A 25,504-nucleotide genomic window follows, 5' to 3' on the forward strand; every position below is an offset into this window, starting at 1 on the left:
ATGTAAAGGAGCCTTAACATTTTTTACACCTGTTTTATACTCCTGGGGAATTCACTAAGCAGGCACGCAGCTACATTCTGCTCTGCCTGAGGGAACAGAGCCTGCCCCATGCCTACCTCTTCAGAAACACCCCAAAGCCCTGCCTCTCCATGCCAAGTGTGCCACAATAGTGAGCGAGAGGGGCAGAGTGTCTCTCTCACACACACGACTTCCTAGCCCCCACCGAGAGGTGATTTGTCTCTACCAGCTGCTTTGGGTGCCCAAATCAAACTGCCTGCACTGCAGGGGAGGAGGCGCATGACCGCTCTTGCGGCTTCCCTTTGCTTCCCTGTCAGAAGTCATTTTTCTGCAGGGAAGCAAAGAAATCTGTGGGGGCCATGAATTCTGCACATCCACAGTGATACAGAATTCCCCCCAGGAGTAAAATGTAGGACACTGCCTTGGTTGGTGGATTTTTGAACCAGTGTCTTGGTTAAAAGGCTCCATCACCTGTTTATTTATCCTATAACTTTCTCCTCCTCTACTGCTTCACTGCTGATCCTCCACCCCAGTGTCTGTGATGTTGTATTTTGTTGATGATTAATGATGTCAGAGTTTGGGATGGGTCTCTGGTGCTTTTGTGGATCTATCTAAAACTTGATGTCTGTTGAATCACTAGATGGGAGGTAATTCAGTTGGAGCTTTGCATTTTTTTTAGGACTGGGATCTGGCTGGTGTTTGGGGAGTGTCAGGAGCGAAGTAATAGGGGCCATTTAACATTTAGTATGTGGGTAAAATTCCAAAATGAAAACAAGAAATCCCAGATGTTTTTAATTCCCTTTTGATGTTTGCATAACTTTATTAAGTATACTAAATTTATTTAGTTAACCCCTGCTACTCTGACCCCTGAAAATATAGCAGCCCCAAAAAAACCTTTCTTGTGCCACTGAAGAGAACAAAAAAAAATTGCACAGAAGATTTCAATGGCAGTAGGTCATGGTTAAGGCTAAGATTTTTGTCATGGCTATTTTAGTAAAAGTCATGGACAGGTCCTGGCCAATAAACAAAAATTCACAGAGCCCGTGATCTGTCTGTGATTCTTGCTGCTCCATGGTTTCCCCTGCACTGTGGTGGCTGGGAGTTGTGGGGTTCCCCCTCTGCCTGCAGCAGCTGGAAGCTGCAGGGGGGCCCCCTCCGCCCAGGGTGACTGGGAGCTGCAGGGTGACCATATTTCCCAAAGAGAAAAGGGGACACCCCCAGCTACAAGCCTGAGCGCCCCCCCCCACCCATGAGGACCCCTCAGGAGTCTGTCACCTGTTGCTGGAACCTCACAGGGGACCCCGTGTCACTCCTGTCACCTATCGCTAGAACCCTGCCACGGTCCTGCTGGCTGCCAGCTCCAGAGTCCTGCAGTCCCTGGGGCTGAAGCATAGAATATCACGGATGTCATGGAAGTCATGGTTTCCATGGCTTCCATGACTTCCATGACATAAACGTAGCCTTAGTCAGGGATATTGTTCTTGCGTGTGAACAAGGGAGTAAAAAAAAAATGTCAGGCTCACTCACCACACTAACAAAAAGAACACACACACAATTCTTAGTATTTTATATAGTATATTACATTTTCAAAGCTCTTCTCAAACATTGCCTTGAAAGTTAATGGATAAATCTTCTACAAATAGAGAAAATGAGGCAAAGAGGCTGTAACTTGCTCAGGGCTTCAGAGGCAGTTAATAATTGGGATTAACGCTTGGGCATTCCTGGTTCCCCATCCAAAACTCAGAGTACTGAACCATATGCCCCTCTTGTATACCACTACTCACATATATGGAGGAAGACAAATCCAATTGCAGACACATGTTTTAAGCTTCTAAATTGGTGCTAATAACAAAGTGAATGTTATTTTAAATTGACATACTTTGGGTGACCCCTTTTAAAAGTTACTCTGAATCACTGTCACAAAAAGCCATTATTTCCCTTTTATTGAGGTTAAGAGTTGTCTCACTTTTTAATCAGAACTAGACCTCACAGTTCTGGAAGTGTGGTTGAAGGCAGGTATATCAGTTGTAGAATAGTTAAAGCCTTTTTCCCTATGAAGTGGAAGAGGTTAGCTCAGGTTAATTATGGACACCTGAATCTAATCAAGGGCAGCCTGCGGCCTTTAAAAACCTCTTCCTTTAATGGTGAAAAGAGAAGAGGGATGAGACTCAAGCTGCAGAAGGGTTGTGTTTATTCAGGGGAAAAGGTTTCTTCTAGATAAAGAGCTGTTTTTTCCTATAAGGGAAAATCTAGTGTTTATATCTGTTTGGAGAGGGGGCCTTGGTTCCCAGCATAGTTGGGCCCAGAGTGGGTAGAGAGGGTGGCTGGCAATTGGTAGCCAGCAAAAGAAGCAGCAGTACTCCAGTGGGAGTTAGGAAATGTAATTTTTCTGTTTTTATTTAAAGAAGACTTTGGGCCAACCCTAAGGCCTAAACAGTAAATATTATAAATAAACCAATGTGAAGTATTAAACCTCCGGAGTGGGACTGATTTACTCCAGACCCTCTCAATGCAGAGAGAGAAACTCTCAGCCCTGATGTGACAAAAGAGGTGTGTTGTTACAGAATCAAAAGAAGAAGGATGAAAGACGCTGTTGGGAAGGTTTGCGGTTTCATGCAGAGACTTAGCTGTGAGATTCTAGAACTTTTTACCAACTATTTCATAACTAAAAGAGCTTTCTCTTATTCGTGGGACAAAATATTTAAAGCCTTTACAAGATTTTTCACTTTAGAACCCACCAAGTTCCATTTTTTCCAAGTTGTCCCAGATTGAGGTGCAATAGAGGAGGTTTTGGAACAAATTGCTAAATTAAATAGCAGCGGTCACCAGGATCAGATGGTTTTCACCTAATAGTTCTGAAGGAACTCAAAATAGAAATTGTAGAACTACTAACTGTGGTATGTAACCTAGTGCCTAACTCAGCCTCTGTATTAGATGAAAAGAAAAGGAGTACTTGTGGCACCTTAGAGACTAACCAATTTATTTGAGCATAAGCTTTCGTGAGCTACAGCTCACTTCATCGGATGCATACTGTGGAAAGTACAGAAGATCTTTTTATACACACAAACCATGAAAAAATGGGTGTTTACATTTACAAAAACACCCATTTTTTCATGGTTTGTGTGTATAAAAAGATCTTCTGTACTTTCCACAGTATGCATCCGATGAAGTGAGCTGTAGCTCACGAAAGCTTATGCTCAGATAAATTGGTTAGTCTCTAAGGTGCCACAAGTACTCCTTTTCTTTTTGCGAATACAGACTAACACGGCTGTTACTCTGAAACCTGTATCAGATGACTGAAGGATAGATAATGTAGCACCAATTTTTAAAAAAAGGCTCCAAAAGGCAGTGCTGGCAGTTACAGGCTGGTAAGCATCACTTCAGTATCAGGCAAATTTATTGAACCTGTAATGAAAAACAGAATTATCAGACACACAGGTGGACATAATATGTTGGGAAAGAGTCAACGTGGCTTTTGTAAAGGGAAATCATGCCACAACAATCTATTAGAATTCTTTGACTGTGTCAACAAATATGTGGACAAGGGTAATCCAGTTTATATAGTGTACTTGGACATTAAGAAAGCCTTTGACAAGGTCCCATACCAGAGGCTCTTAACTAAAAAAGTAGTCCTGGAATAAGAGGGAAGGTCCTCTCCCGGATTGGTAACTGGTTAAAAGATAAGAAACAAATGGTAAGAATAAATGGTCATTTCTCACAGTGGAGAGGGGTCCTGCAAGGATCTGTTCTGGAACCAGTGCTATTCATAAATTATCAAGAAAAGGGAGTAATCATTGAGGTGGTAACATCTGCAGATAACACAAACCTACTGAAGATAGTTAAGTCCAAAGCTGACTGTGAAGAGTTACAAAGGGATCTCATAATAACTGCTGACTGGGCAACAAAATGGCAGATGAAATTCAGCGTTGATAAGTGCAAAGTAATGCATATAGGAAAACATAATCCCAACTATACATACAAAATTTTGGAGTCTAAATTGGCTGTTAACCACTTAAGAAAGAGATCTTGGAATCGTCTTGGATAGTCATGGATAGTCTGAAAACATCAGTATGCAGTGGCAGTCAAAAAGGCTAACAATGTTAGGAATCATTGAGAAAGTGATAGATAATAAGACATAAAATATTATAATGCCACTATATAAATCCATGGTACACCCATATCTTGAAAACTGCATGCAGTTCTGGTTGCACAATCTCAAAAAAGATATATTAGAATTGGAAAAAGTACAGAGAAGGGCAACAAAAATGATTTGGGTATGGAATAGCTTCCATATGAGGGGAGATTAAAAGGCTGAGACTGTTCATCTTAGAAAAGAAATGACTAAATGGGAATATGATAGAGGTCTATAAAAGCATGAATGATGTGGAGAACCTGCATAAGGAAGCATTTACCCCTTCAGATAAAATACAAACCAGAGTCATCCAATGAAATTAATAGGCAGCATATGTAAAACAAATGTAAGGATGTACTTCACACAACGCACAGTCAATCTGTGGAACTTGTTGCCAGAGGATGTTGTGAAGGCCAAAATTATAACTGGGTTAAAATAAAAATTAGATACGTTCACAGAGGTTAGGTCCATCAATAGTTTTTGGCCAAGATGATCAGGGATGCAGCCCCATGCTCTGGGTTTCCCTAAACCTTTGACTGCAAGAAGCTGGGAATGGACCAAATGGGATGGATCACTCAATAATTGCCCTGTTCTGTTCTGGCACTGACCACAGTCGGAAGACAGGACACTGGGTTAGATGGACCATTGGTCTTCCACAGTATGGCTGTTCTTATGTTGTGGTCTTATGTTCTCTCATATCAAAAGGGGGTAGATCAGACAAGGACACAGAAGTCAATCTGTACTGAAGAATGGAAAGCCAGCGAAGATATTTTTACTTGTATACATTGATATCCTTGCTAGATCTAATGTTCTAAATCTTGCTTTTTGTTTACTGATTTAGATTTTGTGCCTGTCACCTTTATGCTCCCTGCTGATTACAACCTGTTTGTTGAAGAATTCAGAAAAAATCCTTCCAGCACCTGGATTATGAAACCTTGCGGGAAAGCTCAAGGGAAGGGGATATTTCTTATCAATAAACTCTCTCAAATTAAAAAGTGGTCTCGAGACAGTAAAACATCTTCGTAAGTTTAACTTCCTTCCCCCCCAATTTTTGTGTATTTTGTAACATTCTATCACAGTCTGGCATGCTTAATATCAATTCACTAATGGAAAACTCTTTCCGTCCACCAAACCACTTAGTGTTACTTCATTGTAGTTGCAATTTCTCATTTAATGACTTCCTGCTTCAAACAGCTCTTACTGCCAATTATTGCATTTGGTGCCATGTGGCACAAGCACTAATTCAGTGAGCTACACTATATAAATATGCTTTCTGTGAAGGTGCAGGGTTAGTATGCCCAGTTATGTGAGGAATAAAATTGCATGGGCAGACGGGAATAATGATTTTGCTTAACAGCATTAAAGAATTGTGAGTTAGAGGAAAGTCTTTCACTTCTAGTAACTGACTTCATTTTCAGCCTGAGGAAGATTGTGTGACATTGTACAACCCCATCCCCAGTTGAACCATGAAACTCTTCACTGTTCTGAGTAGAAAAGCCCAGTCTGCATGGACTGCCTTTAATAAGGGGCCTGGAGAGAGGAGCTATTAGCTGGGGCCTATTAGGGAGTTAAAGAGCAGGGCACAGCTGGGCCTCATGAATACAGAAGCCATAAAAACTAAGACTTTCATTGAGGTGAGAGGGAGGAATAAAGCATCCTCATAATAAGTCAGAAGAGGAAGAAGTTTGGGGAAAGGGACCATGATCCTTGTTTTTGTCTCCTATCGCACCCAGCAGAAAGAAGGAATGTGGCTGCTCTACCAACAGAAAAATCTGTATTGCTTTACCTTTTTTGTTGGTTACTTTTTTAATCAGAATGGGCTGAGAGACAAGTAGCCTTCCAATACAAAAGCAACCTGAAGAACTGCTTTGTGCTTTTTTTCCTTAGTTGTCTTTTTTCCCCTCAGGTTTAAAAATGTTGGTGACCGCACTTCTGAGAGGAAGGGTAGTGAACTTATAACAGTCAGATCTTATTGAAAAATACTGATAATTTAAGAGGCAAACTGATGTTGACATTAACGTGGCTTGATGGTTTAAATCATCAATATTGACAACTGATAAACATAATTGCAAAAGCCCCAATTAGTGACGCACTCAAGTCTGTATTTTAGGGTTTTGCTAAATAAAATAGCTTGTTGAGTCAGAGCCTAAATTCTCTTCTTATAACAGTGAAATGTAAAAGACTTAAATGGACAGCTAATCTCACTTATTTCTTTTAGCTACGTTTTTGTACACAATGAAACCAAGTGCCCTGCGCACATTAACCAGCATAATATTAAAACTTAATTGAAGTGTGATATAGGATTTTAGTAAAGTGAGAACTTCATTACTTTTTGAGAGACTGCTTCTAAGGGAGGGAAACATTTTAACATTTAATCAGTACATTCTGAAACATAAAATATGTACTTTTTCTAGGTTTGTATCTCAATCTTCTAAAGAAGCCTATGTAATTTCTCTCTATATCAACAATCCGTTACTGATTGGTGGGAAGAAATTTGACCTGCGCTTGTATGTTTTAGTGTCTACGTATCGTCCACTGAGGTGTTACATGTAAGATCAAACTAATTTCTCACTTTTAAAATAAAAAAAAAATTAAAAAAATGTTAGGATGTAATTCAGGCAAAAGATTCTGCACACATTCTACAGAGAAATTTACCAAGCATCTAGTATTTTAAAATGCTGTTTTCCTCAACTCTAGTTGCATTTAACATATTAAATATCTTTTTTGTTTCAGGTATAAACTTGGATTTTGCCGGTTTTGCACAGTAAAATATACACCTAGTACAAGCGAATTAGATAATATGTTTGTACATCTCACAAATGTTGCCATTCAGAAACATGGGGTAAGTGTTTGAGTTTTAAAAATGCTAATTTAATAGCAAACTGGATTATTTTAAATGGTATAAAAATGGAATATAAGTGCTTGTGTATTTTGTTCTGTTCTTCACCCTCCTCCTCCTCATTAAGTCATCTGAGCTAAATATTTGTTATGAATTTTATTTGCAAAACATAATTGATTCATATTACTTCAAAAGCACATGAGATAATAGATGGAACACAGCGCAGCACTATAAGGTGGATATTTTCAGTTTCAAATTGCAACAGTTAAAAGCGTATGTATTGATAAGTCTATAAAACTGTACCTAAGCACTAGCATTTTTAAGTGGCCATAAATGTGGCTATAGATAAATGTACAGTTTTGTACCTCATATCCTCGCCCCAACAATCAATAATAAATACTTAATCAAATTGTACCTGATCGTTTTGTATTTTACATTTTTGATACGTATTAAAATAGATTAAATATAGTATTTTAAATCGTAAAGTCTTTAGGGCAAGGTCTTTCTTCTACTGTATTTGTACAGTGCATAGTACAACAGGGCTCAGATTCGGACCAGGGCCTCTGGGGAGTACTGTAATAATAATACAAATATTAAACATTGTTATATTCTGACTTTAGTGGCTACAAGCAGAAGTAAATTTGAAAGACAAGGTCACTCACCAATGAATGCTCTTCTCCCCCTTCCCCCCCTCATACTGAATATTCCTTGTCATCTGAGAACTTAGCTCTCAAAAACATTCCAGCCAGCTAACTGATAAGATGGGACACAAGGAGAATTGGTCTTGGAGGTAGCTGGGTCCAAAGCTATTTAGAACTTTATATATAATTGACACCCTGCATTGCACTAGGCAGTGAACAGACTGATGAGATTGAGATTGGAGTGTAGGTTATAGGTACACGTGTCCCAGTTAGCAAGTAGGCCATGTTCCCTATCAGCTGGATTGTATTACTTTTAAGGTTGAGCTCTACTCCCAGTAGTGTACATTAGAGTAGTCCATCCTAGAAATGAGGGAGGAATGAATAATAGTAGTAAAGTCTACTTCGGAGAGGAAAGGCCAGCAGAAATTGTTAAAACACACTTCTTTCAACTTATAAAGAAAGCAACACAAAGAGTAGTGGATCTTTGTGGAAACTGCTAAAAGGGTCCTTGAGAGTGATTTGCCGTCTTTTGGCAAGAAAATTAGTCTGAAAAGAATGAGCAAAGCCTGTGAAAAGTAACCCTTTTCATCTCTGAAGCGCCCACAGACAAGTCAAAATCTGTTCTTCTGCTATATGAAAGCTCTGTAGCTGTGGAAGTGATCTTAATCAATCAGATAGGTAAAGGCTAGAATAAGATTCTTGCTTTTTGTATAAATTATTATGAGTTCCCAAATTATCACAAGATTAAGGTCATGGGTTTCCTCTGAAATCTTAGTACAAGTCTAGGGAAATTAACTTTTAACTTAAATTATGTATTAGTATTCCAGTAGTGCTCAATGCTCCCAATCAAGATTGTGGTCTCTTTGTACTATGTGTGGTGCAAACACATGGGAAGACATAGTCCATCCCTCAAAAAGTTTATAATCTAATTTCTGATAATATCAAGCAAGCAAGTGAAACAAAACAACAGGAACAAAGGGGAAGGGAAATTCTCCTTCAGTAATAATGAATAAACACTTGGATATTTGGGTCTAAATCACTGAACTTTTGTGTGTGTGTGTGTGTGTGTGTGTAAACAAAATAACGGCAATCCCTTCTGTCTCTGCCTAGCCAGTATTGGTTGGAGATTTCTTGTAGGCCTCATGGCAGATATACGTGACACAGTGTGGTCCAGTTTGCTATCATGTTCTTTGTTAGGCAGCACATGATATGCAGCACTCTATCCAGTCACATCTGCTCACACTTTCAGGACAGGTATTCTGGAATCAAAGTGTAGATTGAACAGGGTTGCAGCTTTGATGTACATCCCCTAGCAGGAATTTGGAATCTTAAGAAGTTTCTCATGGGGCAAGTTGTGTGAATGATATATTTCAGATGCTTCGTTCTGTACAGGTTCTCAGACCATACAAAGATAAGCACTGTAGAAAAGCCTATAAATAAATACAGAGGCTTCTCATGCTTTGTTCTCAGATGGGTAAACTCAGTCTTCCACTAAAGTTTTATTTTTGTTTCCAGGGCATGTTGTGGTTTATAATTTAGCAGCCTCACAAAATAAATAACGTTCTTGGAAACTCTCTGAGAAAAGCCTTTATGAAGCTAAAAAATATACACTGAGAGTTACTGTAACATTCCCCAGGGTACAGTCTGAACTGATAGATAGCTGTGTTCCCTCAATTCTCCAACCTGGGGTACCTTTTACACTGCTTCGCTATGAGAGCAACCACTCCTGGTCTGCTCTCTCACCGCCTTCAACATGTAAATCACTCCCAGCTATATTGTATGAGTGCTATAGCCAGCCACTCATCAATTACACTTCAAGGCAACACCAGCAAACTCCCAGTTCCAGACTTTCTCCCAGAAATGTGTGTCTTTGTACTGCCCAGCACGGGACAGTACAAACTCATGTAAAGTCCATCATTTCATTAATAGAAATTATATGCACAAATCTTACTATCCCAAATGAAGTTTCCCAAACACTTCAATCCAAACACACACTGGTTTAGATAAAGCAAATAAGTTTATTAACTACAGAAACATAGATTTTAAGCTTTTACAAGTAATCGGGCATAAGAGTCAGAATTGGTTACAAGAAAATAAAAGGTAAAACACAATGAATATCTAACTTAACAAGCTAAATGAATTCAAAGCAAAGATTTCTCTCACCACATGCTTCACCAGTCTTATTTCTACCAGGACCACCCACCCCCCCCGTTCAGTGTTAATTTCCTTGTCCTTCAGGTGGTGTTGATGCCTGAGAAGAAAGGGAGGAGTATTTTGGAGCCTCTTTTCTTATAGTCCTCTTTTTCTTTGAAAATCATCTCCAGCTGAGGTTCAGGAAACAGATGGTTTGTGGGAATGGGAACCTCCAGCTGTTTCTTTTCCAAAATGTAGATTTCTTGCTCACGCACTTTTTCCTGCCAAAGAATGGCCACTTAAATAGGTGATACTACATTTGATTTTGTTGACACCTGGCTGAGGTGTCAGTTTGCCTTTTGTCTTTGAGGAACTGGTTTGTGCCTGCTTTTCAAATCAAAATTTTTTCAAATCAAAAATCAAAATTTTTTCCTGCTGGGAAAAAGACTGACCACTCACAATAGAAATGACTGGTCATATTTCATGTGTTTCAGAGACTTTCAAACTTGCTGTCAGTGCTACATTTTTAAAAAGGTTCACTTAACAGTGGTTTAACCATTGTTAAATTAACCACTCTTCATGTCCTCCTTTCCAGTGAAACAACCCTCTCCCCAAGCCTAACCCTTTCCTTTCAGTCTTGAAAATTTGATCTCCCAGTCATTCCAACCCTAACCTGCATTTCCTGTGTCCTCTCCTACATTGTTACTGTCAAAATGCAACTTCTGTTTGATTGTTGTTCTTATGTAATTCTAATTACCACAAGACAAGTTTTAACACTTGTTTTTGTGACTTGCTATGTAATTAGATGTAGGTGATTTTAAATGTGTTCTGTGTTGCACAGAAGGCAGTGCAAAGTAAAAATTGGGGCCTCACAGAGCCTGCAAAATGTCATAGAGTAAAAGCAGTTTTAAAAAATAAACTTGTGCGTAAAAACAAGTGTCAGTTTGTATGGATGAGAATACAATTGCTGAATAATTGCAAACTCCATGAGACTGAATTAACTCCTTAACTCTATAGGATGACTACAATCATATCCATGGAGGCAAATGGACAGTGAGTAACTTGCGCTTGTATCTAGAGAGTACTCGTGGAAAGGAGGTCACTAACAAACTGTTCGATGAAATTCATTGGATAATTGTGCAGTCGCTGAAGGCCGTTGCAGTGAGTAGTGTTAATAGAATGCTGCCTGTGTTACCCTCGTGGCTGCAGACTTTCAATAGTCATGAAAACAAATTTACAGTAAAGAAAAAAACTAAAGCAATTCATTTCCTGCTGCTGGATTGTTGTTTTGAATGCTGATGCTCTCGTGCTACTGTCTTCCTTTTTTGTTCTTTTTAAAAACTATGTCACCTCTCAGTGTCCCTGTAAAGCTGAGAGTGCTTGGAGAAACCTGATTGGGTGGGCAAGCTGTTTGTGTGTATCTTAAATGAGTAAATTAATATCTGGGGTGCTGAAACCATCACAAACTCTTACTCTCATTTAAAGTCACTTTATACTGCCCTTGTGAATTACCCTAACCTCTGCCCAGAGCCATGACGTGTTTCAGTAGTAACAAATTTGTCGTAGGAGGAAATAACCTGGGAAGACAATTTGTCAAACAAAATGCCAGGGTGTTAAGATTCTTTCTTCCATTTTGTTTAGAGAATTTGTATAACTTATTTGCAGCTCTCTGGTATGTGAGTAATACAGTTATCCCAAACTCATGCCAAAAAACTGTGGCACCATCATGTTTCTCCTTTCCTCCTGAATAGCTTGACAGAGCTTTATAGTATATGGGTAACTGCAGGCATTTACAGAAGGCAGTTTCCCAAAGTGCCAAATTAGATGCTAGAACAGGGGTTGCCAACCTGTGGCTCCGGAGCCGCATGCAGCTCTTTGGAGGTTAATATGCAACTCTTTGCATAGGTGCTGACTCCGGGGCTGGAGCTACAGAAATTAACTTTCCAATGTGCCAGGGGTGCTCACTCCTCAACCCCCTGCTCTGCCCCAGGCCCTGCCCCCACTCCGCCCCTTGCCCCGAGCCTGCCATGTGCTCACTGCTTCCCCTCCCTCCCCCACCCCCCCCCAGCCTCCTGTGCATGTGAAACAGCTGATTGCAGCAGGTGGGAGGGAGGTGCTGGGGGCTGGAGCAGGGGGAAGCTGATGGGGTGCTGCTGATGTATTACTGTGGCTCTTTGGCAATATACAGTAATATAGTAAATTCTGGCTCCTTCTCAGGCTCAGGTTGACCACCCCTGTGCTAGAAGAAAAGGCAGCTCATCAATATTAACAGAATTGTAAAAGAGAAGAGAAACAATGTAAAGAGCGGAAGGAAAACAAATAATGTACAGAGGAGGAAGTGTTCTGACAGCTTCATTGCTCCTTTCTATTTCCTAAACTTAACAGGAGAAATGCTTTTCCTTCCTTCCCCTATGCCCTGCAAGACTGAAAACCTTTCAATATTAATTTCTGGAAACCATCTCTACTGACCTGTTACAAAGGGTTCTTTAAATTAGTGGTTCTCAGCTTACCCCTTTTAAGGAATCTGATTTGTCTTGTGTACCCCAAATTTCACCTCACTTAAAAACTACTTGCTTACAAAATCAGACATAAAAATACAAAAGCGTCGCTGCACACTATTACTGAAAAATTGCTGACTTTCTCATTTTTACCATATAATTATCAAATAAATCATTTAGAATATAAATTTTGTACTTACATTTCAGTATATAGAGCAGTATAAACAAGTCATTGTCTTTATGAAATTTTAGCTTGCACTGACTTTGCTAGTACTTTTTATGTAGCCTGTTGTAAGACTAGGCAAATTATCTAGATGAGTTGATGTACCCCCAGGGGTATGCGTACCCAGGATTGAGAACCACTGCTTTAAATGATCCGGTGAGTGGTGCACAGGAGAAGCATTCATACTTTAAGACCTTAGTTGATGCTGGAAAATGAGTGATTTTCTTGAGAATTTCCATCCCAGCATTACTCAGTCCCTAGTCTGTTTTAGTTTTTATGACCATAGTGGACTTGAGATAAAGATAATGATATAGAGATAAAGTATTTTAAATATAAGGATCTAGTCAGTAACTGGGGTTGAACTCCATCTTTGCTGCATCGTTACAATGCTATAATAAACAAGTGTCTTTGGATAAGTCATATTTAATTTGAAAGTGTTAATGATTAGGTAATTTTTTTTTTTATATATTAAAAATGTAAGTATTTCTAATTTCATGTATGGCACGAAAGCCTTTAACACTCTCTTGTCTTCATACTCACCAGATGCTGTAAGATACACAGGTGAAACTGAATGAAAGCTCTGTAGTCAAATATGTTCTGTTAATACACCTGATTAGTATGATAATACTCAGACACAGCTTGAGAAGATGACATTTTTATGAAAAACAAGTCCTAAATATATTAGTAAAATGTTATTGTATAGGGAAGTCAGAGCAGAAAATTTGTACTAAGAAAACTGCCATAGACAATTGGTATTATATTTGTACATGATACCTAGAAAAATAATAGTAGAGAAATATAATAATGTATAATCTTTCAAGTTACTTAGTAAATCTTTCTTCTTTAATATGCATACATTTCTTCTTAACTTGTTTCAGCCTGTAATGAACAATGATAAACACTGCTTTGAGTGCTATGGATATGATATTATCATTGATGACAAGCTTAAGCCATGGCTTATTGAGGTAAAGTTATGTACATTTTATAAACAACCCTTGTCACCGTTTCCTTTCACAGTATACATCTGTTCTTTCAAACCTGAGCTTGAGTTTTCCCTTTTCCAGATGAAGGTGTTTAGGGAAGGGTGTTGGAAAGTAAAACGGGCAACAAAATGGGCTGTGGGAGTTGCAGGATATCAGAATTCAGGAGAAACCTCTGTTCTGGTCTGGTGAGCAAAAATCAAATCCAGAGGCATTCATGATGTGCTTGGACTCCAGGAGCTGTCTGAAGGCCAGCAATCTTACTACTGCACCAGTAGCTGGAAGATTGGCACTGGCTCAGTGCAGTGTAACTCTAACTCTGCTAAAACTCAGATACTATGTATAACACAGCTTGAAATTATAGGAAAGCTAGAAAATAGGGGATACAAATATTAGAAGAATAAGCCTGAAATAATGCAGGGTTGTATACATTTATTGTGCGAATTATATAAACTACTCTGGTATGGTTAACTCCTGTCCAAACCCCATGTCTAACGTATCACTGCCCTATTCTTTTCCCCTACATCTTATCTGTATACATAATGGTTAAGCATACATTTAAAAAACTGTCAGATGACTTACCCTCTTTGCCAGCCAGATAAATGTGTGAAAATGGGGAGTTCAGAGGAGGGATACAGGTAAAAATCAATACACCAAAATAGAGCCCCACAGATCCATATGTAACAACTGCTAGGAAGGGGCAAAGCGAGTGAGAAACTTGCCTCTTCTTTATTTGGTGTGAACTAAAGGTATAAATCCCCAGCTGCTGCTTGATTAGCATAGCTTCCAACAAAAATCTACAGCTATTAGAATAGGGTCAGGAAAGACCCTAAGGAGAATGAATGATACTTCAAAAATAAAATCTGTAGGAAATACACTGTTTCCTTGCAATGGTTTTGTTCAAAGAAAAGGTTCTATGCTGAAATGCTGCTGATTAGTTTATAGGGTAGAATTCATTATCATTGTACGTTCTGTCTGTGTGACCATATTTTAGTCAAAAAGAAGTTGCTGAAAATGAAATGTCTTTGTTTTTAATAGGTCAATGCTTCCCCTTCTCTTACCTCCAGTACAGCCAATGATCGTATTCTCAAATATAATCTTATTAATGACACACTTAACATTGCTGTGCCTAATGGTGAAATTCCAGACTGTAAATGGAATAAATCTCCACCAAAAGAAGCTCTTGGAAATTATGAGATTTTGTAAGTTTTAGCAATGTCCTACGTAAATATGAACATGTCCTTCTTGCGAGAGAAGATTAATTTAGAACTATGTAGATGTGATGAAATTCATCCAGGTGTGGAGGAAAAATATAAAGTGCTCTGTATCACTTATTTACCATGTTTAGGGCTGGAATAGCAGCTTCCAAGGGTTTGCACTCCTGCCTAGGGCCTTAGTTGTGGGTAGATGTCCCCTTCCTGGTGAGCCCCTGCACTTCACCTGTTGATTTATTCAGGGTATATGTTGGTGAAATGAATTTCACTCTTAAAGATATATCTAACAGATATATAGTATGTATTTTAGACTGAGTATAAGGCGGGGTAACAGTTAAATGCATTATACGTACCAAGAAAATTTTTAAAACTCTCTTAATTCATAGGAATGATGACACCCAACTGTTGTGATTCATTGATGGGATGTTAAAACAGTGAATTGCAAGATTATTTTTAACCTGGTATAATGAATGTGTGATGCAGGGGGAAGTTAGAAAAAGAGAGTCCCTATTTTAATGTATGAGATGGGCTTACGCATTTAGGGGGATGCTGAATTTGTAATCGAATTCCCTATTCCATTTGAAACCAGTTTCAAAGGCTAAATGTTTGAGAGCCTGGTCAGGAATTAATAGTACTGAAGTACAGTATGTTAGCTGACCCACTAATCCATGCCATCTATTTTATCTAAGGCCCCAATTCTGCAAATACTTATGCATGTGAGTAAATTTAGTCACATACATAAGTGTTTGCAAGATTGGAGAATACCTTTATAATTAATGTTAGCTATGTGATAGCTATGAACACTGATGATCTGCATTTAGTATTAGTTAATAGGTTCAGATGGAATCCTGTTTGACTGAAAAATATTGTTGCTGTATCTTTTTATTTTGATTATTGACATTTATATATTTAGAGTCAAATTCTGCCTTTGGATGCCTCCAGCAACTGTTAAATCAATGAATAGTGGGATTATCTCAGACCATACTGAGTTTGTACATTTAAAGAGATACTTGTCACTGTGGCAAGCTTCACAAAATATATATCAAAAATACATTAAATTGATGGGTACTTCTGATGTTGATAGATTGTGTTCAGATTGAATCTTATATCTTGACTATCTAATCAGCCCACACTTTTTGCTTAATTCTATTAACTTTGTGTCACAATCCAGCTTTTCTGATGTTGCAGTTGTTTCTGTGTTTGATACACTGGATTGTGACATGACTGAATAAGCAGCAAGCTAATGTTTCTATTTATGCACAAGTCTATTAGTCGCAGGGATGAGAAAAAAATGCAGAAGTACATGCCTCAAATAGTTTCACAAGCTCTACAATTATTTCTGTCTGCTGTAATAGAAACTCTGAGGATGATGTGCCTGTTTTTTCATAAATAGTTACTGAAGTATAATAGGGCTCATTTTATTATAGTGTCATAGGGTTCAATCCTGTGAACGCTTACCCACATGAATAACTTATGTGAGGAGTTGCATCTTAAAACGAACTATTCATGTGGGGTGAGTGTTTATAGAATAGGATCCATACTTTAAAAATGTGAATGCTAAATATTAAACAAAAAAGATGTAAGGAAAGGTCATTCTTATGATCTCTGCTGTCCAGTGATTAGGAGACTGAGAGACTGAAAAAATAATTATATTTTAGGTATGATGAAGAGATGGCACAAAGTGATGGAGCTGAGCGTGATTTGAGAAGCCGTTCTGGGCAATCCATTGGACTAAAAGGAAATCGAGCAAGAGATTCAGGAAAGCCTGTGCTCACCACGTGGAAGTAGTGACAAAATCAAATTAATATCAAATCAGTAATATCTTACTGAAATTCAGTGCTATACTCTTGGCAGAAAATTTTGAACTGAACACTCGGGCTTTGGACAGCTTTCTCTCCTTTGGACAGCTTCCTTCTCTATTGTGTATGGGAGTTAATAACCCTGAAACGGGACAAAACACATCAAAGAAATATTTGTATCAATATGAGACAGGTTTGTATGAAACAGGCTTTGTAACGTGAGGTATCTAATCAGCTATTCTAATAGTAAACTCACTGGTTTACTGCAAGAGTATTATGCTGCATGTGGCTATAGCAAATCAATTGTAATGTAAAGAATTAACATATTAATTGCATTAAACATTTAAAAGCATAACTACTCAGACTTGAGAAACATGGATATTTTTTCAACAAATGGCTGTTTTCACTTATAACTCTCTTAAAGAACCTTCTTAAGAAATCTGATGTTAACTCAAAGTATTCATTTTTAAACGAACCACTGGTTTGGTGTTCAAGATTTTGTTTTCCAGACTGTATATTGTAAGTAATCTATCTCTACACTTGTAATTATACAGTTTTAACTCCTTTGTAATGAATTAAGTGTGTAAAAAATTTGTGGTCAGGATTGAGTATAGGTTCTGTAGGAAACCTAGAAAAAATAGAATTTTGGACCTCAGGGTGTCATTCCTCTGTGTTCCAGGATTAATCTTGAAAATAGAATCTAGAAAGGTCAGAGGTGATGAGTATTATTGTTGTATAGTTTACATTGGCATGATGACAATTAAATTCCTTGATACAAGTGCAGTCTCTTCTGGCAACATTTACAATACAAGCCTTGCTGAGCTGTAATTGTCAATGCACAGTTAATGATTTTTAGCTAATGTTGAGATTTAAAAATAAATAAATCCCAAAATGCTGAGATTGTCAGATGCATTGAAGCTATAACTCCTCAGGAATTAAAATTACATGGAAGGGGAGAATCTCTCATATAGCAAGTTGCTGTGTTATCACATTTGACATTTATTTTTACTTCTAAGGTGATTTTGGAGATACCTGAATAAACTTCTTCCTGCTTTTCCTCTTGAACATACTGTAATAAATGTCAACCCCGCTGCTCAGTGATGCCTGTAAATCTTTGCTTGCATCTATACAGCTCTTTATATATGTGTGCGTGTACATAGGTATGTCTGTATTTTATATATTTTATGTTCTGTAACAAAATTCCATTGCATCTAATAAGCCATCTCCTATGACTCTGATGTCAGAAGGTACAATAGCTACAAATAGCATAAAGCGACATAAGTTAAAAAGGCAATGATTGCAGTCTTTTAACTTGTAGAATATTATATATATAAACTAGTCAATTGTATGATTGGTGGCTACCTCTGATGTCACAATTTTAGCACTCATCAAGAAGATACTCAGAGCTGCTTTAACATACAGCCCAAATTTTGCGGGAGAAAGAAATCTCCAAAAGTACTTGAGCTATCCTAATAAATCTCTGCTGAGCACCTAGATCTCCCTAAAGGATTAACAGCTATATAGAATGAATGAGGGACATTTTATATGCAATTCTAATAATTGTTAATCTTGTAGGTTCTGTTTACATATAGAAAGTCAAATGCAAACCTTGGCATGTCTTTCCACAAAATCCCTGGTCCTTAAAATTATGGAAATTCACCCCCTTCGTTAGGAGCACTGTAATAGGTCATCAGAAGATTGTGTCTTGAACTGAGATTAAGGAGTACTTTTTACATGATAAAGAAATTAAATCCACATAATTTCCAGCTCCCTTATGTATTGTTGTGTACCTCATTCTGGGTTTTGTTTGTACCTTTGAGCCTTGGCAGGGTGAGACCTATGTCTGGAATAGATTTCTGGTATTGAATGCCATATTAGTGATGACTTGTTTAAGGGCAGATGTTTCCTCCTCCACCTCCTAGGCACTTGTTGCTAGGAAATGTGCAATGGGATTTGGAAATATTACACTGCTGCAAACAGGAGTATTTTACAGCATGGCTGATTTCTTAATCTCTTACAGCTCCATTTTTTTTCTAATTTCAGAACATCCAAACTGTGATTCTTGGCTCTTTCTCCCCTTTCTACATCCCATCCATGCACAGTGCATCTATCTGGTAGCATTTGGCTACATTCATTCTCATAGTTCCATTACAGTAGCCTCGCTAATACTATCGCTGTTATGTATCATGTGTACTACCTCATTACCGTTTTTCTGTATGAGGACTTTGTGGGGTGAAGATGGTGTATGGAGAAATCGGACTGTTTGCAGTCAAGATCAAACTCTTTGCCTTTATGTATAATGAAGTTTTATTACACTAGAGTCATTGGGACATTATTAAGCCTGCTTCTAAGATGGAGCTAATGTGGATGAGCAGGAATAGGCCTGGGATATGTTGTATTAATGGCAGTGGAATAAATGGGTCTAGAGTCAAAGATGATAGTATGATCCTGGCACTGTACACCATTAAAGAGTTAAACATCATTTGGGGGTTGGAGTGCAGGAACATTGATCATTTCATGGCAAGCGCGTTAGAAAATTAATACAAATGTTTGGAAAATTATTGGATACACAAGAGAAAAAAGAATAAAAACCCAAACAAAGCATATTGAAATTGAGTGGTTACGCAAAACACTTAAAACCTATTAAAGGCCCCTTTTTAGACAGAGAATAACTATTAGTTTCTTATTCTGTCAAGCAATCCTTTTTAGTGGGAAAGAAATGGTTAGTCTTGTTGAGTTTCAAGTGGACTGCTCTGCGTGGTCATACTTTTCCTGTTTTTTACAAGACAGTCTAAAGGGGAGAAGATAGGATAGCAAAACAGTAGGGGAAATACAGTATGGCTTTCGTTGATCTCAGTCACAGATAGATGCTTTGAGCTGTCAGATAAACCACCTCAGCTATTTCTCTGAACCCTGGCTCATTTCCCTGGTCTGGGATCCCATCTCAGTGGTCTAGTCAAGTACCTCAGGCTGGGCAGAGCTGGATGAGCTGTCTCATCCCACCATACTGGTGCTGTGTAATGCAGTTGGTCTCAGGATCAGGTGAAAAACCGAGGCGGGGGGACATGAGTAACATAGAGGGAGATGGAAAGGAACATGAGGGAAGGGAAGACAGCAGGATCTTGCATGCATCAGACTGGGGTCCTTCATGGTTCGTTAGTGATAACAGGGTGTCATCACTTGTGTGCAGGTCTGGGTGTCCTGATGACTGAGGGTCCCCAATGAAGGGCACAGTCTCTGGAGTGGGACAGAGACCTGCCTGCCTTTTCCCAGGAGTTCACTGCCATTTTAATTCTCAAAGTCCACCCAAAAGGGCATGATGGGTGGAATAGCCCATACCCTTGTTACTTTGTCATCCAATTTGTCCTAATTGGCAACACATTAATTTCTGATTCCGTTCTCCCTTTGTTTGCCAGTTATGATCCTTACGCCGTCCTTGGGTGGTATCAATAGATGGCTCCTTTTTTGACTAATCCAGTCTTATTTTTCTAAATCTTGCTGACATAGAGAAACAATTTTATGTAACAGGCTAAGTTGGATTTTCATTACCGGACAATTTAGAGCGGTGGTTTTCAACCTTTTTTCATTTGGAGACTTATAAAAAATGTCAAATGGAGATGTGGACCTCTGGAAATCTTAGACATAGTGGGGTCCACAGACCACAGGTTGAAAACCACTCCTTTAGAGGACCAGGCCACTGCACAACAGATAGCAAGGCCAAGTGCTACTTTTACAAGCGGAGAGACTTGCTGCAGAACACACCCATGATGCCGCTGCTCAGTTCTGGCATCCCACTGACATTCTAAAGAATAAGTTCTTGAGGAAGGGACAGGATATTGCTGCACATTTGTACATGGGGCCCTGACTTGGTTAAGGCAGCTCAGCATTACTGCAATATAGGTGATAGATGATAATATTCTGTATATGCAAGTGGCTCCTACCTGATGCTGTTCCTGTTGGCATCTCTGGTGTTCCATAGTTACTTCCTTAACACTTTTATGTGTAAGGAATGTGCCTTGTTGCCTTGGCTTTGCCTATTCCTTATTTCTAGGACACTTTTTGTCTTTTAGAGATGATCATCTCCCTCAATATTTTTAAATCTATCTGTAACATACTAACTTTATCCCAGTGTACATCTCTCCTAGAGATTTAACTTCCATTAATTCACATTCAGCATTAACCAAGCTAGGACATAGTTGTTTCTAAGACCTCCATCATCCTGTGACAATTAAGTGCAACTAGAAGGCACTTGCTGTCATTTCTTGGGCTCCTGCCTTTGAAATTCACATCCCTGTGACAGACAGTGCAGTGCAAATCATTTCTATTTGGTTTATCTCTTGTCTGTTTTTTTAAAAAATTGTTTTATACCTGATACAGTGATGACAAATCAACAGTGGTTCATTTCTGCTATTCACATTGAGTGTTTTTATGTAATTGTTTTGTTTTAAAAAGGGGAGAGGTGGAAGGTGTTCAGGGGGTCCACCTGTTACAGAGGTAGGCATTCTTTAAATAAAAAAAAAAAAAAAAATCTCTCCCAATCATGTTGACTTCCTCTGCTGACTTTGGGTGAAGTTGCAGCCCTGTTGAAGTCATAGGAGTTTTGCCATTTAATTCACAAGAGCCAGGATTTTGCCTATGGTGTATACTAAGTTTATATTTGTGTGTTTGGGTCACACATAATATTCTCTCTCAGAGAGCACAGCAAAGTTATAGAACATCTGTATATTGTTTATATTCTGGACGTTTTAGTAGTGTAGCTGTCATTTTGGGACTGAGGCTAGTTCTCATCTGTGTTCACTTTTCTGTTGGGAAAGTATATTCTTAATTTGTTTTTTAACACTGTGGTGAAGTATCTTTGAAAAATCGTATTTTACAAGCCATAACCTTCTCAAAATGTTTCTGAATGTAATGTGATCACAGGTTTTTGTGTATAATTTATAGTGATGATAGGAAATTCTGACTTTAATTTTAAACACCCAAACGTCAGCAAATTCAAAGTCATGGCCATGACTCAAGCCTCTTGTACACAGCAAAGTATTTTATAGTATTGTATAAGCTGTTAATTTTATGTCTTTGTAACGGTCTCCTGCAGACCCATAAACATGTGTATAACAAGTCCCTTCCAAATAAGATGACCATATAAATAGTCAAATTAACTGAGTCCAGTGTGGCTAAATTCACTCCTTTTCCCAAATTCAGAGTTTGTGTGTGGATATAAGTGAACAACCAGAGATTTGGTCCTTTTCTTATAGAGGAAAAATTAAATTGTTTAGACTGCCATCAGAATGACTGTCTTCCTGATCCCTCTTTGTTGTTCAAACAATGGGTCACAGGGTGGATGTATTGGGCTACTTCCCTTTCTCCTCAAGTCCTTTTTCAAGCAGGCTTTGGCAGAGGTAAAAATTATTATTCTTAGTTCTAATATATAAAAACTTAACAAACGGGGTATACGAAATGAGAATAGAAAAATTGTATAAAATATGTCATTAGCCACTATCTTTGTGCTCAGCACTATAGAGAAAACAAACAGGAAGACATTCTCTGCCTTGAAGAACTTACAGATAAGTAAGACAAGATTCAGAGAGCAAATCACAGGCAGGAACCTCAGCTGTTAAACTGTGTGTGTGTGTGTGTGTGTGTGTGTGGTCCTAATGAAAAATAGTGCTCCTTTAGAAGGAACTTAAACAAAGTAAAGATATAGGCTACAGCTATACGAGAGAGTTTAAAGCAGCAGAGCTGCAGTAAACTCTAAATGTAACTGATCTAAGCCAATGGGAGTGAACTCTCGTCAGCTTAGCTACTCTAGCCCCGTGAGCGGTGGTAGGTATGTTAGCAGGAGATGCTCTGCCGCTGACATAGTGCTGTCCATGCTGGCGCTTAGGTTGGTGTAACTTACATTACTCATGGGCAGAGCCCTCCCCTCCATAGATTTGGGGGGCCCCCCACACTTCAGGGGGGTCAGGGCAGCCCGGGGGGCTAGCATGGGCCTGGTGCCGGCAGCAGGGGTTGGGCCTGTGTCCCATACTCACCAGCCCGGGTGTTTATTTCCTTTTCTTGCCTACAGCCCCGCAGGCTCGGGCTCAGTCTCTGGCAGCAGCAGTGAGCGACCTGGCCCCAGCCCGCTCTGCTGACTCCTGGCGTTGCCTGCCACCACAGGGTCCTAGCACCCCCCAACCACTAGTGCCAGGGCAGGCTGACCCCGCCCTTCTGCCTCGGATAGACCCTTCCATTTTCCGACGGGACCCTCCACCAGCACAGGGGGCCCCCTAGGACATATGAGTGCCAGCCAGTAGTCTCCATCGTCCCTCGCCCATCGTCCAGCACTGGTGTCCCCCTAGTGCCCCACACCTCCCCCTTGCACTGCCCTTTCTCCCCCGTCCCAGCACTGGGTGGGGTCCTCCAATGCCACCTCAAGGCCAGGGCCAGCCCTTATCACCCCCCTGCCTCAGGGTCCTCCTTGCCTTTCAACTCTCCAGCCTTCAGGTCCCCCTCCCCACAGTACCACCCACCAGGGACTGGGATCCTCAAACCATCTGCTTTTCCGCCTCCCCTCCCCCTCCCAGCCCCCAGAGAAAACAGATCTCCGAGACCCTCCTCCATGCTGGAGGGTCCTGGGGTCCCCCAGCACCAGGGCACGTATAGGCCCTCCGAGAGCCACCCAGTTCCCGAGACATGGGCTCTCAGTGTTGCGAATGTGTAATTACATTTTCAAAAAATCCACTGAGGGTAACAAGACCATATGCACCTGGGAAGTGAGTTTGCTGCAAGGAAGTCCAGGAAGGTGGATTTCACAATGTAAGCAGCGTGACACTGATCGTGATCGGTGAGTTTTTTTTAAATTATATGAACTTCATTATAATTATAAAAAAGAACTACAATATAATTATACAGCTGGGCACTATCAATATTTAACCTGCCGCCAGCCTCTGCCCTTGAAGTTCACTCTAACCAGATTTCCCCTGTATAACAAATATTAAGTAGGGCCCCATACAGGCTAATTTGCCCCAGGCCACGCACCCCCCTAGGGACGCCCCTGCTCATGGGGGTGGTTTTTTCACGGTCCCGAGCAACATAAGTTATACCGCAGCAAGTGCTAGTGTAGACATAGTCCTAGTACACAGAGCGTGACAGCGCGTTGTTTCATGTATGAGGACAACATGGCCTCAGGCACAGATCCTTAAGGGTATTTAAGTGTCTAACTCTCATTGCTTAAATACCTTTTGCAGATCTGGGCCAAAACAGGAGTGGGAGAAGGAAACAAAGGGGGCATATACATAAGTTTATTTTAAATTGTTTATTCCTAAGGAACACAACCCTGTACTGCTCATTAACTAAATCTAAAATTAAGACAAAACTGACAACAGCCACTCTCAGGTCATCCAGAAAGTTTTTTCTAGCTGGACTGGGAAAAGCCTAAGGCTTACCATGCTCTCATTTGAGAGTAAGAGATGATTATGTGGCAATCAGGGAGCCCCTTAGTCCAGGACAGCTAACCTTTGCACTCAGCCAAGCAATCCTAAAATGTGGTCTGTTGTGCAAAGAAGTTTGGCAAGACTTGGCAGCTGCCCCAGGGGAGCAAATACATTGGAAAGACAGTCTGCAAAAATTCTGACTTCAGCTAGTATAACAACTTGACAGGCAGAGCTAAAATAGGTAAACTCCCTGTCCCTAAAATACTACTCTTCACATGCTCAAGTGATTATTGGACTGACAGACAGCAATGTATGAATAATTAAACAGACAAGCACAACACAGGCAGGATAATTGTTATAACCACATCTGTAAAGGGGATATTTATTGCCAGAATTGGATATGTAGGTGAAATTTGCTTACTAGACACAACGCTAATGTTTCTTTCTATTAATTCTTTAGTATGGAGATGATAAAACTTTCACAAAGAATAGCTTTCTGCTGCTGCTTTAGGAGCTTTATTAGAATAAGGGAAATAGTATTGTCCCTAAATCTACTTTTTCCATCTGCTTCACAGTAGAACTTCTGCCTAGAATGTCCCCTAGTCCTTCCTGCCTGGCTTCCTCCTATAGAGTTAAAAAAACAATGCACATATTTACACAGAAGACAGACGGTGCTAAACTATAACACTGGAACACACTAGATCAGGCTCATCTATCTGGAGAATAATGCTCTGTAATTACAAACAGTTCTTCTTAAGCAATCACCATTCAGTTTACACAAGTGGGTGTATAACCAGAAGATAATTTACATTGTGGGTCTGATTTTTAAAATAGCCTATTTTAAGCCTCCACAGTTGTGGGAACAATTTCATGCCATCTGGTAGTTTGATATTTAAATATTAACTGTTATAGTACTGACATAATAACTACTCAAGATAGTTAAGTCTCAGGCAAACTGCAAAGAGCTACAAAAGGATCTCTGAAAACTGGGTGACTGGGCAACAAAATGGCAGGTGAAATTCAGTGTTGATAAATGTAAAGTAATGCACATTGGAAAACATAATCCCTACTATATATTTAAATGATGGGCTCTAAATTAGCTGTTACTACTCAAGAAAGAGATCTTGGAATCATTATGGATAGTTCTCTGAAAACATCCACTCAATGTGCAGCGGCAGTCAAAAAAGCAAACAGAATGTTGGCAATCATTAAGAAAGGGATAGATAATAAGACAGAAAATATCATATTGCCTCTATATAAATCCATGCTATACCCACATCTTGAATTCTACATGCAGATGTGGTCGCCCCGTCTCAAAAAAAGATATATTGGAATTGGAAAAGTTTCAGAAAAGGGAAACAAAAATGATTAGGGGTATGGAACAGCTGCTGTATGAGGAGAGATTAAAAAGACTGAGACTTTTCAACTTGGAAAAGAGACGACTAAGAGGGGATATGATAGAGGTCTATAAAATCATGACTGGTGTGGAAAAAGTAAATAAGGAACAGTTATTTACTCCTTCTCATAACAGAAGAACTAGGGGCCACCAAATGAAATGAATAGGCAGCAAGTTTAAAACAAACAAAAGGAAGTATTTTTTCACACAATGCACAGT

General features: G+C 39.4%; 1 protein-coding gene across 8 annotated transcripts in view; it reads left to right on the forward strand.

Moving 5' to 3' along the window:
• TTLL1 (tubulin tyrosine ligase like 1) overlaps positions 1-17,574 on the forward strand; it is a 36,950-nt gene extending 19,376 nt beyond the window's left edge. For 6 of the 8 annotated variants that reach the window (XM_037914983.2, XM_037914984.2, XM_037914985.2 and 3 more), the window contains 7 exons: positions 4,992-5,172; positions 6,565-6,699; positions 6,884-6,992; positions 10,781-10,924; positions 13,363-13,449; positions 14,503-14,666; positions 16,337-17,574. In XM_037914983.2, coding sequence (XP_037770911.1) covers positions 4,992-5,172; positions 6,565-6,699; positions 6,884-6,992; positions 10,781-10,924; positions 13,363-13,449; positions 14,503-14,666; positions 16,337-16,466 — 950 coding nt within the window. In that variant the 3' untranslated portion in view covers positions 16,467-17,574. The remainder of the gene's footprint in view (positions 1-4,991; positions 5,173-6,564; positions 6,700-6,883; positions 6,993-10,780; positions 10,925-13,362; positions 13,450-14,502; positions 14,667-16,336) is intronic. The other 2 variants (XM_037914986.2, XM_037914996.2) reach the window with 2 other exon arrangements.
• Positions 17,575-25,504: the final 7,930 nt, after the last annotated feature.

Source organism: Chelonia mydas, chromosome 1, assembly GCF_015237465.2.
Source record: "Chelonia mydas isolate rCheMyd1 chromosome 1, rCheMyd1.pri.v2, whole genome shotgun sequence".
NCBI lineage: Eukaryota > Metazoa > Chordata > Testudines > Cheloniidae > Chelonia > Chelonia mydas.